The sequence below is a fragment of the Stegodyphus dumicola genome, chromosome 11 (genome assembly GCF_044657685.1).
Source record: "Stegodyphus dumicola isolate Sdum_Otavi_A_Nest chromosome 11, ASM4465768v1".
Classification (NCBI taxonomy): domain Eukaryota; kingdom Metazoa; phylum Arthropoda; class Arachnida; order Araneae; family Eresidae; genus Stegodyphus; species Stegodyphus dumicola.
This window is the reverse complement of record NC_140778.1, coordinates 82,385,110-82,402,489: the sequence shown is the minus strand read 5'-3', so window position 1 is coordinate 82,402,489 and position 17,380 is coordinate 82,385,110. Positions and strand designations below refer to the sequence as shown.

At 32.0% G+C, this 17,380-nt stretch overlaps 1 protein-coding gene across 12 annotated transcripts in view; it reads right to left on the bottom strand.

Annotated features, from left to right (window-relative positions):
- Window positions 1-357: 357 nt before the first annotated feature.
- LOC118184600 (adenylate cyclase type 10-like) overlaps window positions 358-17,380 on the bottom strand; it is a 195,434-nt gene continuing 178,411 nt past the window's right edge. For 4 of the 12 annotated variants that reach the window (XM_085826919.1, XM_085826921.1, XM_085826922.1 and 1 more), the window contains exons 32-35: window positions 16,653-16,771; window positions 11,211-11,334; window positions 2,884-3,094; window positions 358-609 (exon numbers count right to left, since the gene is read on the bottom strand). In XM_085826919.1, coding sequence (XP_085683045.1) covers window positions 487-609; window positions 2,884-3,094; window positions 11,211-11,334; window positions 16,653-16,771 — 577 coding nt within the window. In that variant the 3' untranslated portion in view covers window positions 358-486. Of the gene's footprint in view, window positions 610-2,883; window positions 3,095-11,210; window positions 11,335-16,652; window positions 16,772-17,380 lie in introns of those variants that run through there. The other 8 variants (XM_085826920.1, XR_015044053.1, XR_015044054.1 and 5 more) reach the window with 8 other exon arrangements.

The following is a 17,380-nucleotide window of genomic DNA, read 5'->3' as shown; positions in this document are numbered from 1 at the left end:
ACAAATTATTGAGCTATTTGAAGACTACTTTTATTGAAGTTAGTTTTAAAAAAAATCTTTCTGAATTATTTATTTTGTTCAATCATTTATATATTCAGCAATTAAAAAATAAATGTATTCAATCTTAAAATATTAGATTAACTTGAAATAAAAAGGAATGAATATTAATATATGTGTAATAAATAAAAAAAAAATATTTGGTAGAAACAATTATGGTTTTTATTATGCAAAATATTGTAAGAGTAAATTTGAAGTAAAGCTTCTTGAAAGACACTTTTCAAGTCAATTACAGAATAATCTAAAATATGGTGGAAAATGTTTTATTACTACCAGTATTAGATAATGAATTAGACAATCTCATTCTTTTTGACTAGATTTACTTATAAGTACATACATAAAATCAGAAATATTTGATACTAAAATTGATAAATATACTATAAAATAAATAAAATGGGGACAGCAAACACTTGAGTAGAACTTAAATAATTAATAAATGCTTTTCAGCTTTTTCTTTGGCTTTAAAGTGCGTATACTTTTCACCAGCTGTTTATGCTGCTTCAAATATATTGGGAAATATGTTTTAATTTTCTTCTCCACGTTTGACAAGTCCTGTGAAAAAACATATGTATATGTTTTTTATTTGAAGAAATAATAAGTTGAACATGTTCATAAATGAATAAATGTAACAAACAAACAAAACCCTTTCTTCCCTTATTTTGCGATGGGACTGGTCAGAGAGACTTTATTCTCCTTCCTGAATTTTTGAACCCATTGGTGGTAAAAAGAATACTACTGCAAGGGTTAAAGTTTTGAAATAATTCAGAATATGAATACAATTTCATTAGCAAAGCAAAAAGTATGATGCTTTTTAATTCATTAGACGTTAACCCTCTGAGCTTTTTCTCTGAAAAAGCACAAATTTCGCAAAACTATTATGAGAACAAATTATTTTTTTGATTTTAATGTGAAAACTCTCCTTGTATTTCATATCTGGATTTGTATACTTTTGATATATTGCCTTAATTTCTTTGACATATTTTAATATGCACACATATATACGTTCTTGCAGATATCACAAAAAAATATTCTAAACCGTATATATACGGCCTTGCAGCTTAAAGGGTTAATTTATATTTTGCTACATCCTTTCAGAAAGATACTTAACTTTTTGGTTTCTCAACACTTTTTAAAGTAATTCGTTATTTTGCTTTTCGGAGGGGGGTATTTAAGTTTGGGGAAATGCTGGATTCATATTTTTCTTTGCTAATAATTGAAAATTTAGTAGATCAGCGAGTCATTTTGATGACAATTATACAATGATTCTTCAAGGATTCAGATTGGAACTTGAAATATGCATATTAACAGGTGGTGGGGATGAGAAACTGCGAGAATTTTAGCAAGTTGCCAGCTATTCAAGAAATTCTCCATAAAATCTTTACCAACAGGGCATTGAGAGAGCCTCATCCAAAAATTTCATATGTGTAGGGTGTCTGAACAAAAGTGCCTATTTTACTATGCTCCTAAAAACCTCCTAAAATGAAGTTTATAAAATGATTTCAGAACAACCAGATTTTGTTGCACATACTTAATTCAATGACAAATGCATGGGAGGGAATTTTTAATTATTGTGATTCTCGTGTGTGTAAACAATTATTCACATTCCACATCTCCAAATTCATACCAATGGCATTTCTCAGTAAGTGTTTTGACTAGAATTTTTCATTAATTAAATTTTACGATTTAATTGGTCCATAGCTTTTGCCAAGCTGACTGAACGGGAGGTTATGTGTAATAGTTTTACAGCAAACCTCGCCAGAATTACCAACTTTGTTCCAAGTAAATACTAAAACACATTTGTTGTTTGAATATAGGGGAATACCACCTCATTTCATGAATTTTTTTGGATGCAACATATGCAGGACAATGGTTGGTTGGGGTGGTGTCATCATTAGGTTAGAAACACCGGAGAAGACATCTCCAGTCTTTCTCACTTAGTGATGAAACCTAGTCTCATCTCAACTTCTTCTCATGGAGCCACTTGAAAAGCTTTGTCTATGATACCCTCTTGATTCCAATGAGGAATTTGTTGCAAGGATTTCATTTGCCACTTCTGGTATTAAAAAAGTGCCTGGTGTTTTTGCCATTTGTATGGCAATGACCATATTGATTAACTTTTCCATTCTGTCACTGTTATTCTTTATAATTTTATTACTTGAATGATGCTCATATGACACAAAATGCTTGTTTAGGTATATTTTGTCACTTTTTAAAGTTTTGCTTAAGAGTTTTAAATCACCATGTATAAAGATTTATATCCATTCAGTAACTGCATCAATGCTGCTGGTGCCAATGTGAATAATAAAAGTATGTACCATTCCAAATAATAATAAAAAATTATTAAAACAATTTTTTCTATTCTTCCTTTATTACAACACTGTTATTACTTTCAGTATGTACTGCATAGTGAGGGAATCTAGTATTGCCATGTGTTCTGCTGTACGAATCCAGCAGTTGGTTATACGTATATACTTGCAAGAATTTTGTTCAAATAAATTTTTTAATTCTTTTTTATTACAAAATGGATACTACTGTATGAATATGTTAGCTATAAAGTAAATCTAGTGGTGGTCATGTGACTTACTATGCAGATCTGGCAGTTTATTACATACTTTTGCTAATATATTTTGTTGATTCACTACATGCATTACCTTGGTTCACAGATATGATACATAATTGAAATTTTAAAAAACTGTCACCAGATGATCAGTATGTTTTTACAAAATACTTGAAATACATATACTGTGCACAAGCCCTTTGAAATCTCATAAGATTTCTTTTCTGAAAATTTTCAATGATACATCACAGAAATAAAGAAATACTTACAGATAAGACTTTTGCTTGTTTATTGTTAAAAGCTTGTATATCATCATTTTCTGATTGCTTCATTTTTAACCACAAAAGAATAAGAAAACCTCCGACATCCCAATATGTCATTAGATTTAGTCTTCTAGATATATTATGTGCCAGAGTAAAACACTTTTTAAAAAATCTCTTTCCTTGATTCCAATTATAAATGGTTTCTGAATGAAAACACCTGATAGAATAATAATAATAATAAAAATTATAACTAAGATAAAACACTTAAATGAAAACACATATGGTTTTAAGATATGTATGTGGATATTGTTATTTTTTCAGGAAATGAATGCAATGTTTAGGCAATTTTCGTGCAAGAAGGGGCTTAATTCTTGGCATACTACAATAGAGCATTTATTTCTCAAAATTATAGATATAACGAAATGTTTAGAATTCAAAAACATGTCTATTCATATAATACTTGGAAGATCACAACAAAGTAAAGATACTTTTATTATGTTGAACTATGAGTATACTTGTGTGAATTTATTTATTGCTAAAAGTGATCTTTATATCTGTATTTGAATGAAAATAATTTAAAAGCATGAAAGTGCAGACAGGATATTGACATGTGTAAAGTCTGTCTACATGAGGAGACATATTTCCGAACAAGTCTCCCATGCAGACATGTCACCTGACACCATTTCATCTACATAGGAAGGTTCGTATTTAAGTTCCTATGAGCTACTAAGCCAATCAGAGCAGTAAAAGCAAATGATGTGATTTGTATCTAATAAGAAACTTCCACCAATCTCACAACAAACATAATAATATGTGTTTAGTTTTCATGGCTCATTTTTAAAAATAAGTTATAATAATAGTAATAATAAAACAAAAACTTCAAAACAGACAAAAAGTAACAGTGATTAAAAATGCAAAAAATAATGAATTGGGAAACAAAAGCACACTTGCCGTAATTTCTGGAAGAAAGGCCGCATCAGCGTAAACACCGCACTCGAGAAAAATGGCGGGGAAAAAATTAAAATTACAGAGAAACGCCGCAATAGATTAAATTGTGCGTGACATTGTTGTGGGCTGTATAGATGCAAAATCTCAACCTATGTCCTGATATACGACATATCAAATAAGAAAAATGCATGAAATGAAACTATAACTCAAAAGTAAATTAAAGGTAAGAAATGCTGAAAATATATTTACATTCACGAATATACTTGTATTTACTCACTAAAGAAGTCCATATTTGTATTATAAAAAATGTCGCAACTATGAAATATTAAATTTGGATGACAAAAGGAAATTTTAAATTTTACTTACAAAAGTAATTACAGCAAACTATACATCATATGAAGCCATCAAAATCTGATTCTTCACTATCTAAATTAAAAAGATTTAGTAAATCCTGATCTAAGTCCAAGTCGTCACATTCATCCTTTTGGTTTACAATCTCTTTATCTAAGGATATAATTTCAGCTTCTTTGAACCCTGCTATTATTGATGATGTTTTTACCGATTCCCACGCACTTCCTACCCACTTTGCAACTTCATAAGATGCTCTATGCATTTTACTGCTTTTGGTATACGTATGCAAACCTTCACTCATTCAACACTCCCACCGCTTTCGGATTTCAGCTTTGAAGGATTTATTACCTGACAAATCTAATGGTAGTAAGATTTTTGTCAAACCACCAGGAATTATTGCTATGGTCGTAGACAATTTTTGACATCTGGTTTTCAATGACTCAAGTAAATGAGCATGCATGGAATCCATTATCAATAACCCTTTTGGTTGGAAAAAAGATCCCTTACGACACTGTCAACCTTTTTGTAGCCACTCATGCATGATTGTTTCGCACATCACGCCATTCTCATTTGCACAAATAATTATGTCATTATTGAAAATCTCGCTTCAGAATAGTTTTTCGTTTAAAAGTGATCATCGGCTTTAGCTTGTCAATGTTTGAGGCACAAGCTAATACACATGTAAATGACGTTCTTTCATGCCCTGTCATAAGCACAGATACAGTGGTGGCCCAAATTGTGGACACTTTTGGAAATTTTTATGTTTTTGAACTTTGTACGCTTATAGAAAATGTTACGTATTGCAAAATGCAAACTTGTATATATAATTTTAAAGAGAATTTATTACTGAATTCAATACGAAACACAAAATTCAATTATTTGCAATACAAAAAAGTTATATGTACTTTAATATAAATAAAAAACACAGTTATGAAGGGGTTTGTAAGTATGTAGTCATGAAGTGTTATGAAGTGTCTAGCTTTCCTGGCCAATCACTGTTCTTGTTCTGAGAACCAATCAAATGTTAGTAACTGCCAGTAGAAGCTGACATCATGTTTACACTTGAAACAATTCATTATTTTGCTTTGTTCTGTAGAAGGAGGACCTGTTTCTTATACACTGCAATTACAAGTAGGAATTTTGGTAAAAATTTTTAATATTTACTCAAGAAGCAATGACATCAAATAAAAGAGTAGATTGGACACCTAGAAAGAGATGTAATATTGTGTTACGAGAAAGTGGTCTTTCCTACGCTGAAATTGCAAGACAGGTGGGTGGTTCAGTGACTACATCTGAAGTCCGAAAGTTTTGTTTACGATATCAGGAGACAAATTCAATGAAAAACAAAGAAAGAAAAGGCCAAAAAAGATGCACCACATCTATTGATGACAGAGAAATAAAAAGAGTATGTCTCCAAGATAGAAAAATGTCATCAGCGGCCATCAGAAGTGATCTGAATGATGCTGGTGTTTCTGTCAGTTCAAGAACAATCAGGAGAAGATTAACAGATGTTGGACTGAGAGGTAGAATTCCACGAAAAAAGCCTTATCTTAATTTTCAGAAACGAAAAAAAAGACTACAGTGGGCAAAGGAACACATTAATTGGACAGATGATCAGTGGTCACAAGTTATATGGAGTGATGAAACTAAGATATCATTATTCGGTAGCACTGTACGGGAAATAACAGTTTTATCTCCAGTGCGGAAATTCTAAAGATATGCTGCTTTCAAATGTATGTGGTTTACGGGTGAAGAACATGATATTCAATAAATATAGGTAACACACAAAACTTTAAAAAAGGTTCCCTTTGGGCATAATATAAAATCTGAGTGCTTCTAGATTTTATTTTATCTTCCCCCCCTTCATTACGCTCAGAAAATTTTATGCTCCGAATTTTATGAATTATTAAAATGACTAATCCACTTTAATGTTAATAAATAATTTAATGATCATATAATCAAATAAATATGATCGTTTTGAATGTTATTATAGTTTGGAAAATCACTGCCTGAAAATTTTCTTTAAATTGAAAAAAAAAAAAAAAAAAAAAAAAAAAAAAAAAAAAAAAAAATCAGATCTTGTTTAATTTTACCTTATTTATTTCAACGCATCGTGTACATGTCAGTGACGCACGCCCCGCCCACTGGGTTAGTCTATTTCTTATAAGGTCCATGGTGAAAATATGTAAGATGTAGAATAGGAGAAGAGCTACATCCTGATTGCATTCAAGCAACCGTGAAGAACCCAGTTACTGTTATGATTTGGTCATGCATATCAGCAGATGGTATTGGTCGCCTTCATGTCATCGATGGGACACTGATTGCCAGAAAATACATTGACACTATTCTAGAACCTTCTACCTTCCATCAGAGATCTCTTTCCCAAGAATGCTTCGTTTATTTTTCAGCAGGATTCTGCTCCTTGCCACACGGCCAAAATATCGAAAGAGTGGTTTCGTACAAAGAGCATTAAATTGTTGTCATGGCCAGGAAACAGTCCTGACCTCAATACTATCGAAAATTTGTGGCACCGTTTGAAAACTCTTGTCCAAATGAGGTGCCCATCAAATAAAAGGTAACTAATTGAGGATATAATTGTTTCCTGGCATCATGTAATAACAAAAGAAGAGCTTAAAACTCTTGTCAGCTCAATGAAATGTCAATGTGAAGCTGTAATCAAAAATAAAGGGTACCCTACTAAGTACTGATAACTCACTGCAATCATCACTATCTAATGTATATCGATAACTATTATCGTTTAACATTTTCTGTATTTCAAATAATTGAATTTTGTGTTTCGTATTGAATTCAGTAATAAATTGTCTTTAAAATGATATATACAAGTTTGCATTTTGTGAGACGTAACGTTTTCTATAAGCACACAAAGTTCAAAAACATAAAAATTTTCAAAAGTGTCTACAATTTTGGCCACCACTGTACAGTTTTTGCACCAGTGTCATCAACAGTTCTGTTTGCAGGAGAGTCGAAAGCTAACGGCGTTTCATCCATATTGTTACGAAATGTACAGGTGCGGTAAGATGGCTTCCCCCAAAGAAGTTTTAGGGGTGTCATAAAATGGCAAGGGAAGGCAGGGTTGCTATTTGGTAATACATCATGGATGGTTGGAGAACCTTCTGGAAAGAAGTCCTACTGGTTTAGCCTAGAATCTTCTCAAACACAAGCCGAAAGCTATATAAACCCTGCTGGTCCGCAGTCAGAGTGTGTGTCTCGCATATAGTGTGAGAGAGAGAGCGTCTTGCCGAGAGTGCGAGATAGTGTCTCGTGTTAGTCAGTCCGTGCGGAGTTGATCGAGTTGACAGCCAGGCAGCAAGTGCCGAGTGGGTCGTCGAGTGCATCGAAAGAGTCTCATCGTGTATCGCAGTTAGTGCATCGTCTAGAGAGTGTGCTTCACCAAGAGGGTGAGAGTCAGAGTGCCTCAGATAGAGTGCGAGATAGTTAGTATCAAGTGTGTGTCTCGTCTAGAGCATCGAGTTAGTGTGTCTCATCTAGTTAGTCCGTGCGGAGACAATCGAGTTGACGGTCAGCGCGTGCCGAGTGCATTGAAAGAGTCTCGTAGTGTATTGCGGTTAGTGCATCATCGAGAGAGCGTGTTGAGCTCCGGGAACGACTGAACCAAAGAGTTAGGAGCTGTGCTCTGTGTGTCATCGAGTGCATTGCGAGTTGTAGTGTGGAGAGTCTCGAGAGTACGTGGAGTTCCGAGAACGATCAAGCAGAGTCACGAATTGTATTCTAGTGTTTTGCCGTGAAGCCGTCTCCACCGTAATAGCCTAATAACCTAGAGGCTGTATCGCTGAATATGTCAGCGTGTTTATAGTAGTTCATCGACAACTGTTAAAACATGTTTTGGAGCTGGCCTGAGAATACTAGCCAATAAAGTGTGTTTCGATACTTCATCAAGTGTCGTAGTTATTCACTCCAAATCTACGAACCCCGTACGAACATGAAGGAAGAAAATAAGGTAACAACTGGTGTCAGAAGAAAAAAACCACAACAATATTTATTATCTGTGACCGAAGATTTTTTTTTTTTTTGTCAATAATATCTGTCACATATTTTAGAAAAGATGCCTTTTATCCTGCCAGTACTTTGGTAATTGTTGCCCGACTGTTGTTCTAGTATGCGCAGAAATATTTTTTCTTTTCATAAATTTGCTACAACAGCAAGGCCCTCCTTTGAAATCATTTACTTTAATTTGTTTTGCTATAAATTTTGTTTTGTTGTTTTGTTATTTGTAAGCGAATTTTTACAGTCGAAATTGCCATTCCCTTTCCTTGTTGCTCCTTTATCCAGTTTGCAAGGTCGTCCTCTAGATTTGGCCACCTTACAGTACCACTTCTTTTGGCTCGTTTCTGTTGTGGCATATTTTTAAGTTATTCTTTTTCAGTTCTCCAACATCGAATACATCTCTCGTCTACTTCAAACTCTCGAGCTGCTGTTCTATTTCCAATTTGCTCAGTACATGAAATTACATTAAGCTTAAAACCAGCAGTATAGCTTCTGTGCCATTTAGGTGCCATTTTCAAAAATTTTCCACTCCCTTCTTACTTAAAAACTATCCAACAAGTACTTGTACCCAAACTGATCTGTATCTGGCAGAATGCCAAGAAAAATCGATTCATGCTGAAGGGGAAATACGTCAGAGTTTGTTTTTGCGAGGCAGGTGGAGTCGTATCCGCCTTAGAAAAAAATTGCAGAAAAGGCAGGGGTGGGGAGAGGATGGGTCCTGGAAGATTCATCGAATGGCAGAGGAGAGAGACTATTCAAAATGATGAGAATGCTGATTTGAAAGGGGGAAGAATGTTATTGTTCTGAGATCCCGTTTAGGGTGAATAAGGCATGTAGGTCCATTCAAGGGAAAGAATGTAAACAAAATAATGTTCGCAAAAAGCAACTGAGTGGTCTTTTCTGTGGGAACAGCACCAGTCTATGTACAGTGACAAGGCCATCTAAACTATGTACAATGACAAAGTTATTCAAATTATGTACAATGACCATCATAGGAAATATTTTATTTTTAGTGCACCGAAACGCCGCACCCGCTGAAAATTTAAGTTTTAAATATGTAAACACCTGGGCGTTTCTTCCGGAAATTACAGTAATTGTGAAATGCAATGTGTGTGTATATATATATACACATATATATGTATGTCAAGATATGAAAACACAAATTTTGGAAGCACTGATGCAAGAACACTGAGATGTTGTAAAAATACTGATGGCATAGATATTTGATGCTTAGAGCATCCATCTATTTTGAAGAAGCAGTTGAGTCGGATTAAATTCCATGTTTATTTAAATTCACACTGGCCACAATTCACTTGGCACTCCAATTGTGCCTATTTCCAAAACATTTTTGATATTATGGCAATGGAAGCGAACATTAGATGATAGCAGAAGCATCTTAACAGTATGAGAGCATAAATGAGAAGAGAGGTATAGTGTCACAATACTTCAGAGGAAGAAGAGAGGGAGTCAAAAGTTTCAGATTTAGTTTGGTCAAGATGAATCTGCATTAAGCGATGTGTCAGATCGCATGATTAATTTGAATGATGCAGTTTAGACTTATGGCATTATTTCTAAGACAGAGAGATGAAGTCTCCAAATAAATGAATAATAAAAGAGGTTATAGCCAATTAAAATTAGAAGTTTGCATTAATATTTTTTATCTTACATATATATATATTATATATATATATGTATGTATATATATATGCACATATATAAAATAGTAAAAAAATTAGAACCGAAACCACAAGGACATGAAAGAAATGAAATTTAAAAACCAGTAAAATCATTGGGAAAACTTTAACCTTTTATCTTTCTGTTGGTTAATTCTAAACTCAAAGATTTTGTTAAACTATTTTATTAGGTAAAGTGCTAAAAGCTGCTTACTTGATAATACAGTATCCTAAAGTAATGCGTGGAAATAATACTGGACTATTTAAAAAAAAAAAAAGATGTAATTACTATAGTCTTAATAGAACAAAAAAACTCATCTTGCTGCTGTTTTTCAAAATGATTTATTTCTATCGAAGCTGTGATATTTTTGAGAAACTAAATGATTTCGATGTGTTTCTTCAAGGAAAAAATAGTAATATATTTACTTCAAATAATAAAATTGAAGATTTTACAAGAAAGATCTACATTTAGAAGATCAAAGTGGGATACAATTGATTTGAAAGGCTTTAAACTACCAACAATTATATAATTGAAAAAAAATTATAAAACTTTAACTACAAAAATTACTATAGGTTACTTAAAAACCCTGAAATACAATTTTGCAAATGCTTTATATCAAATTCTGATTTCAAAAAGTCATCCTGAATACAAAAAGCATAATTCTTTGACATTAATGAGATTAATCACTTGTCATATAAAACCCAAGAGGAATTTATTGAGTTATCAAAAATTTAAAAACTTGAGTTTCCACAAAAATCCATGATTGAATTCTAAATTTTGACTAAAATTAGATTTCCCAGAATTTCTGAGATGATATTAAATGTTCTTTTGTCATTCAGCACTATATCCTTACTTTATCCTTTTTAAATCCAAATATTCAAATACCATTCAATGGTAAAAAACATTAAAGATCATTAAACGAGTCCAGTAGTGTTCAAATATTGTACCAAAATTTAGTTTATTATACAGCAAAAAGCAAGCATATTTGTCTCATTAAAATATGATTCCTTTTCCTTAATTTTCATATAGTACTTTAAACAAAACCTGAAGCTACTTCTTTTCATATTATTTATCAAAAATAAATCATTTATAGGAATATATTTATTTTTATATTTTTATTTAATATCTGGGGTTGCAAAAAAGATCTCGATGATAAAAAAAGGTCATGACTGGAAGAAGTGCTGTTCTAGAGGAAAAATATAAACAATTTTAAGTTTTTTTCATTATTCATGTTTTATGAAGAAAGAAGAAATTATTCAGGAGAACATTAAAATAAACACACTCGGAGTGGAAAAGCAGAAAATTAGACCATTTTTAATTGAAATTATCCTTACCAGGCTGCAAGTGTAATTGATATGTAAAATGCTATATCATCAACTAAAGATGATGCCCACTTTTCAGACCACTGGCTGGTAAATTCATTGCTTTTAATAATATAATCTTTTTCTGAAACTTCTGCTATATGAATAAAAATTATTTATAATTCAGTTACTATATTTCACATAAAAATAATTAGAGTAGCATTCCAATATCAAGATTGACAGAAATTCAGCTCATCTAGATAACGCAAAAATCAGCATAGACTGGATATATAATTAATTGACCATTAAATACTCTTTATTATAGGCAAAAATATGTATTTACTATAAAATGAAAATAACAAATTTTAATTTTCATTTTATGTTTTATTTAAACAAAGCTTATATAGTTAAATATATTGCATGTTACATTCTAGAAAACATTTTACTTCATTTAGAGAATTTTTTTTAAATGTATGCTATAAAGTTAATAGAAAATGATTGATTGTATTTGCACTGTATATTAATATGAAAAAGTAATTTTAGAGGACATAATAAAGTAATAAAAAAACTAAAGTAGAAAAAGTAATTATGGAGAACTTATTCAAGAAGCATCATCATATTTGTTTAGTCCGCTTTTATAAAAGGAATACTTGTTGCAATGATTCATGAATTAAAAAATGATTCGTGAATTAAACAATGATTGGTGATTAAGCAATGATTCGTGAATTAAACAAAGAACATCAAGCAACTACACTCGTGCTCAAAAAATAAGCATCATCATCCTAAAAAAAAAGAAAGGCATGAACGTAAAAAATGGAATTATAACATAATTTATACATTAGGTACATTTTGCATCACTAAATGCAAATGGTCAACCAAAATTAGCATAAAATGCAATCCCGCAGTCACATCACAATACCACAAAAAGAGGCATGCCAGACTTATGTTTCAGACCGCAAGCAGCGATATGTCCGTCTAATCTGAGAAAGCGAAAATGGAAAGCACGAGCCGAAGACACCATTTTTCACAATGAAATGCATTGGACGACTGTCAGGATGATGCAAGCTGGTGCAAGATAATCCGCTGTTGTGATAGAGCTGAATGTGCAACGTAGTGTCATCAGTACAGAGTCGTAGCTAGGGTTTTCAGCGCCCAGGGACAACTGAAGATTTCGCATCCCTACTGCTTGCCAAGGATAAAAAACATTTAATTCTAAAATTTTGTAATATCGCCCCTTGGATGCTGTGCCCGGGGACAAATGTACCCCCTTGCCCCCCTCTAGCTACGCCCCTGCATCAGCATGCTGTGGAATTGTTACGAAAGGGATCAAAACCCTTGCAGAAGATGTGGGTCTGGATGCAGGTCGATTACCACAATAGCAGACCATTATTTCCTGTTGCTATGTGCAAGATGCCGTAGATTACTAACAGCATGACATCTGGTGTCACATGTCTCTGCAGATATGGGATGCAGGACAATCCAAACCAGCAAAACTGAGTGGCATCAACTGGCCGTTGCCAAGCATGCATTTTAACTAGAAGGTATTATACCTATTATTAGCATGATGTTTCCGTTACACATTCTTCCAACCCATTTGGTCTCTAGTGATGTGATGGTCATAATTCATGCGTTTTTGTATGTCTTTGCTTTATTGTTTGCTATGTGGTTTAGTAATGACAGCAACTTCTTGGATCAATTTCATTGTATATCCATTAAATAGTTTTTGTTTTATTCCATGTTTTGCCTTTGTTGCTTATTTTTTGAGCAAGAGTGCACTTTGACACATTAAATCTTAATCTTAATTTGACACATTAATTCTAATCTTAATGTGCTTAGCTTTCCAAAAACATGCACTATATTGTATAATTTTTTAAAATTCTAATCAGTTAAAAATTCAATTAATTTAATAGGCTTAATTTACTGAATCAAAAAAAAAAAGCATTTGATAATTAGACTTTCAGATATCTGAAATTGTATTTAATAATTTTTAAATCAATATATTTCATACTTAAAAAATGATGTAACAAATTATATCATCGTATTATTAATACAGTATAATAAAATTTGCTGATAACTAATATATATTTTGTAACTGAAAAAAAGTATTAGACTCTTATTGCTAAAACAAACAAGCAGTATTTTAGTACAAAAATAATTTACTTTTTGATTTTTATTTGAAATCCTCAGATTTAATTTTCCACCTAATCTAAAAGTTATACTTATATATGTATTACATCATCTGTAGTTCATTGTTTAGCCTAATTTAATAAAATTTTTAAAAATATACATATGCTAAACCCATGCTAATTTTCATATAAAGGAAGTGAATGGAGTGTTATATGAAGTCATTTGTGTGTCACTGAAGTTGCTTTCATATAAAGAAAGCAATTTCAATAAACATTAGGGAAAAGGGAACCAAAACTAGTAAGTAAAATGATGAAGAATAAACAGAAAAATGATGAAGTATAAACTCTTCTTTCTTTCAAAAAGATGATTGTAGAGACATTAGGTATTTTTTGGAAGCAGGAAACTTGAAAAATGAGCAAATGCCTTCACCGGGAATCGAGCCATGGTCCTCTGGAATACTGGCCAGTGTGCAGAACCACTAAACCAAGAAGGCACACTAGGAAGGTGAGAGAAATACCTTATATACTCCCCCTTTTAAAGAGCGACTGGGGTTTTTAAGGGACCCAGTCGCCAAATCCTGGGTGTTTAGAATCATTATCCAACACCCTTTTAGCTCGGGCACCACTGTAGAGTCATTAGGATTTTTCTTTTTTTTTTTGGTAAGCCGGAGAGATGAAAAATTAGCAACTGCCTTAGCTGGGAATCGAACCACGGACATCTGGAATACCGGCTCAGCATGCAGAACCACTACACCATGAAGGCACGCTAGGGAGGCAGGAGAAATACCTTATATGATGATATATAAAACCTTGACACTGGTTTATTTTTTAATAAGCAAAATTATATACAGTGACTCCCCAAAGTGTTCGTATACTTACAAGTTTCAGTGAAATATTGCTTTAATCATTAACAAAAATTAATATTTAAGAATGAGAATTTTTTAATAATATCTATAAATTTCTCTTAGCAACACTACATTAATTATTTATGAACATAGTAAAAAAATTTGTTTTTAATCAGTAATCAAAAAGTAACAGAAAAGTTACCTCACAAAAGTCCTCTTACACTTTGAAGAAATCTGCACTTATTAGTAAATATTGTAGTGTCTCTGTCAATCAGCATTTTGTAGGTTATCATGTAGCATTTATGACAGCTTTTAAATGTCTAGGCATAAAGTTCACCAGTTTTTTTCGGGGTAGGTAACATCTGCATCAATGTTCCTTCATTCTTCCATCATTATTGTTTTTTTGTTCGGTTTTCGATTTAATGCTGTGTCTTCATCGTCTAACCTCTAATTCTCTCCAAATGTGTGTTCTATTGGGTTTAAATATGGTGACTGAGAAGGTGTTTTCAGGTTATGGAAAATTATAGACACACCAAAAGCGAACATGAAGGGCCATGCGCTTAAGACCATTAACTTGATAAAAAGTAATGTTGTTTCCAATACCTGAATTTTGGAAGAATAATTTTAAGTTATCTTTTTAAATATTTAAATTAAGAATATGGTTCAATATGCCATCAATACATACTAAATTACCTAATCCTGATGCTGACATGCACCCCTACACAAAGAAAGCTCCCACTGCCAGACTTTACTGTTCCAGTCAAGGTCTTGGGATAGATTTCCTTATTTTTTTCCCCCATACAATTATATGCCTATCGAAACCAAAGATGTTAAATTTGCTTTCATCTGCAAGTATGACATAATTCCGATATGCTTAGGCCTTATTTACCATTGATTTTGTGAAGATCTCTATTTTTTGCGTCAGCAAAAACTTTTCTTCGAGCAAGTGATAGTTCCGTGCAGACTGATATGAGTACTCATCGAACAGTTTGAGGTGAAACTGAAGTAGAAAATTTTTCAGTAAATTCTGTAGAAGTTTTTATACCACTCAAACATGGATTTTTCACAAATTTTCTCACTATAAATCTCTGATCACGTTGTTAACTTTGTTGGACGATCTCTTCTTACTTTATTTTTCATCAGATTTTTTTTCTTTAAGGCATTTTATCACATATGCGCTAAATTTTATATATTAATATTTCTATTTATTTTTATTTTAAGAGGATATTCCGGGTCAATTTTCCACTCTTATGATTAAACTTGATCAATGTTTGAATGCTATTTATTGTATCCTTATGAATATGACCCATTTTAAATATTAAATATAACATAACGAATGAAATATAATGAAGTAAGCAAGTAAAGAATAAAGCCAAACTTTTTTTTAATGTTACCAAAAATCAAAAATAAAGAAAATATTGGGTGTGTGATCACATATGTGCCATGTTTTAGCTATGCATTCTTACATTTTCAATTTTAGAAAAGGAAAATAAGTCAATGTTTAAAAAAACTTTATATTCTTTATATTTGAAACTTTTAAACTTTATATTTGTTTAAAATAACTTTATATTTGTTGACTTTATATTCGAAATCAATTCCGGGCTACAGTGCTTTGTCTACAAATTCTTAAAAGTGTACAAACACTTTTGTTTTCAGTTATTTTATTAATTTACAATATTTGCAGCTATTTAAATTTAAAAAAAAATGACACAGTGTAGGATAACCTGAAAAAGTGCATCTCTATATAATAAAAAAAATTACAAATGAAGAAGTACTCATGATGATCATTAAAAATATTAATAAATTTGTTATTAACAAATTAGTAATGATTAATTTATCATTGATCAGCAATTATTTTAATGATCAGCTATGAATAAAGAATAGATGATTATCTTGAAGACTTTAAGTACACTTAAATAACAACCAAAATATTGCAATAATTAAACACTGTGTATATTATAGTCAGAAAATAGAATAAATCGCTAATGAAGAGAAAAAGGTTAATCAAAATATTTCAGAATAAAAGAGGGAACTACTTATACATAAAATACAATTGAAAACCCTACTGAAAGTTATTGAAGCAATAATATGCTTTCATCATACATAACTAATAGCAGTACATCAGATAACTGTTCTCATGAAAATAAAGTATGTTGTATAACTATATATATGTCTTGAAGAGATGCCAGAGAAGGGTTAAATATTTGTAAGTGTATTTTTGTGGCATGGGCACACTTAAAATAAACAGTAAATCAAAAATCTTCTTGACTGGTTTGGTCGTAGGGGAAGAAAGGTGGGAGTTCCCCAGGGCATTCATTTTCAAAAATGGGATGCAGTTGGGCAAAGTTGTATTATCATTGATAAAATGCTCAAGGCCCATGCCAAAGATAGATGCAATCATGCAATCCTTACCATGATACAGTTGTGGACTTGGTTTGATATTACTGTCAAACAAGTGAGATAAATTAAAACAACAACATTTAAAATTAAAAACAATATCTTACCACAGTTACACATTATGAGTGAAGTTAATCCACAGAAGTATAGAGCATGAACGGTTAGAGATCCATTTTCAACAATCATATTGTGTATTTTAAGCAGAGCAGAACAACAATCACTGTATCTAATAGATAATAAACATAAAAAAATGCACTTATGATTTGAAAATGCAATTTTCAATAATATAATTTTCTCAAACCATCTAATGACTGCTGCAATATAAATTTTATTTGCATGTTTCTTAATTGTTTCACAGTGGTTTTATATGGAATATTTCATTAAACCAGAAGGAAAAAATACATAAAAGATTATGCTTAAACTGAATATATTATGTAAATAATTTAACAGAAAGCATATTAATTAGAAATTAGCTGTTATTTCTATTATTAAATAATGAAGAAGCTACATGTATGTTGTATGTACGTAGGTTGATCCCAAAAAAAGTTTACAAGCAGAAGCATTTGAAACGTAATAATTGTGGAGCGAATATTTCCACCCAGGGTGGTTGACATATGGAGCTAGTTGTCCTACAGCAGTTCTATGAGTAAGTAGCATCAGCACGCAGACACTTAAGAGTGACAGTAATGGCACGACGTCTAGAAAAGTGGGCTCGCAAAGAGGTGCGAGCCGTAATTCGATTCTTATGGGCTAAGAATGTGGCCGCATCTGAAATTCACAGACAAATCATTGAGGTATACGGGGACAAAGCAATGAGTAGACAACAGGTAGCGAA